General features: G+C 49.8%; 1 protein-coding gene across 1 annotated transcript in view; it reads left to right on the top strand.

Moving 5' to 3' along the window:
- Positions 1-2,219, top strand: part of METAP1D (methionyl aminopeptidase type 1D (mitochondrial)) — a 27,339-nt gene that overhangs the window by 23,019 nt on the left and 2,101 nt on the right. The window contains exon 7 of the mRNA XM_010144280.1: positions 2,126-2,219. This exon is cut by the window's right edge and continues 1 nt beyond it. Within this exon, the coding sequence (XP_010142582.1) occupies positions 2,126-2,219 (94 nt within the window). The remainder of the gene's footprint in view (positions 1-2,125) is intronic.

Genomic DNA, 2,219 nt, shown 5'->3' with positions numbered 1-2,219 from the left:
TGCCGCACAAGGACATCAGCAAAGCTGAATAGTCAAGTGGGATTTTTTGTGCTTTTGCAAAAAAATTTGCAGAAGAAGGTGAAAGAAAAGCATACCGCATGGATGGCTTCTCCCGTCTCTCTTCAGAGAACCTCTTCACCCCTGTGGGAATGACTATCTGCCTTGCTCTGGGCTTGGTCACTTCCATTTTGTTTCGTGTATGTTTCTGAGTAATCTGGTTTCCTAACTCCTCACTCTTACTCGTGCTTCTTCATTGGCATTTAGCATCGTCGTAGTCAGCAGGCCAAGACTCTGACCCAGACATGGGTGACAAGATAGAAAGATGGGAGAAGTCTCTGATAGGACTTTTGCTGCATAAACCTTCATGGTTTTTTCCCACATAAGTGATGTATAAGGTACAAGCCTGGACTTTGAATACAACCAAATAAAGCCCAACTCTTAGCCTCACTAGTAACCCTCTTTGCCAGTACTTAGGAGTTCAGGGGCAGCTAAACTTGAAATTTCCATTCTTCTCCAGAGTTAATGAAAGAACGTGACTAGTCCTTGCAGCAGGGCAATGGGTAGATAAAAGCTAAGAACAAGTTCTGTTAAAACGTGCTCTCAAGGACTGAAAGCTGCAGCGTTATTAACCATTGACTCGACTCTCCCCTCTCATTTTACTGTGGTGGAGCACCATGTCCCTCAATTGCAGTGGCATTAAATTCAGGGACAGTGATCTACGAGCACTGGAGCCAGCACTACAGGGTCTGTGAAGCCTGGTGTGCACAGGGATTACTGCGTACAGCAAGCTGAGGCCACCTTGCACCTGAATAGGAGCCTCCCCATGGGTTTTAACATGCTTTAATTTCTGTGAGAGCTTACACCTTTATTTGCATTTCTTAACTTCTCTGCTTTTACACCTGTAGCCGAACTCTGCGAAAGCATTTGTTAGGGTATAAGTATAGGCAAACCTGAATTTTTTAAGTGCCTACCTTGAATTAAAACAAACAAGTGAAGCTTTTAATGTGTAGGCGAAATCTTTTCAGGCTAAGTGCCTTCCTGTCTTGCTCCTGTTTGATTTTAGAAATACTGTAGGATGTAGGGATGATAGGCAGGGATGAGGTAGCTTCCTTGTCACTTATAGTCTGCCTCCAGATCTCCACAAACCTCTGCACATTTCTGTTTTGGATGTGGGCAGCCCTCCTGGCTGAGCTGCCTCAAGTCACCCCCTCCGCCTCTGTCTCTGCCACTGCTTGAGTAAGGGCAGAGCCTGAGAGTGAAGCCTGCAGACGTAGGGTGGCCCAGCAGCCAGAGGACACCCCACGTATCTCCAGTTTCTCAGGTTTTTAGGGACCAGGATAGGAATTTGCTTTCCCAGCACGTGTAGATGTTGGTGCCCAGACATGTTCCTGCAAGCAGCTCTCGAGACAGTCCTCCCTGAATCAGGCCATGAAGGACAGGACAGATCTCCCAGGCAGAACTGAAATGCTGTAATTGTGATTTGGTTTTGCTACTGTGGTGACTGGGTTCATTAGAAATACTTTGTTAATTAGTGTGAACATATTTGCTGGAGTTACAATACATTTTGGTACTGAATTTTTGCAGCATTGTGAAAGGGAAGTGGTAGGACTCTTGACTCGCCCTGTCAACAGCAGGACCCTCTTCTGCAGAAAGCATGATGCAGGCAGCTGATATGCAACCCAACATGGGCTCTGCACCTCGGGAGGACTCGGCACAGGCTGCGTTTTGGTGGTGTGCCAGGTCCTCGGCTGCGTGCCTTGGCTGCCATTAGCTGTCCCATGTCAAAATGAGTGCCCAGTGTCTCATGGAAAAAGCTTACCCTCATCAGACAGGGAGATGACACACTGCCATCTTGCTTAGACAGCAGGGCTGGCACAGAGCTACAGTCTCTTCTGGCAGGCGTGTTAACTCTGAAACCTAACAATGGCTCACTGCTGCTAGCTCTGATGGCTGCTGGCTTTCGGAGCAGGGATAAAGGGGTGACCCGTCACCGAGGCAGGGGTTGTCGTGTGTGGGGTCGGGTGGATGCCGCTGCCAGTACCAATGCAGTGGCAGTGGCCGGAGCCGGCTGGCGGAGGTGGTGGTCAGGGCATGCTCCCTCACGATGTCCTCTTTGCCTCTGCAGCTCTGTGGCGCGGCGGGGCGGCTTCCAGGTCTGCCCCTCCTTCGTCGGCCACGGCATCGGGTCGTACTTCCCCCGGAACCCCGAGGGGTGGGAC

This window comes from Buceros rhinoceros, unplaced genomic scaffold (assembly GCF_000710305.1).
Source record: "Buceros rhinoceros silvestris isolate BGI_N320 unplaced genomic scaffold, ASM71030v1 scaffold37219, whole genome shotgun sequence".
NCBI classification, from domain to species: Eukaryota; Metazoa; Chordata; class Aves; order Bucerotiformes; family Bucerotidae; genus Buceros; species Buceros rhinoceros.
The sequence above is the reverse complement of the archived record's forward strand: the minus strand, read 5'-3'. Positions and strand labels throughout refer to the sequence as shown.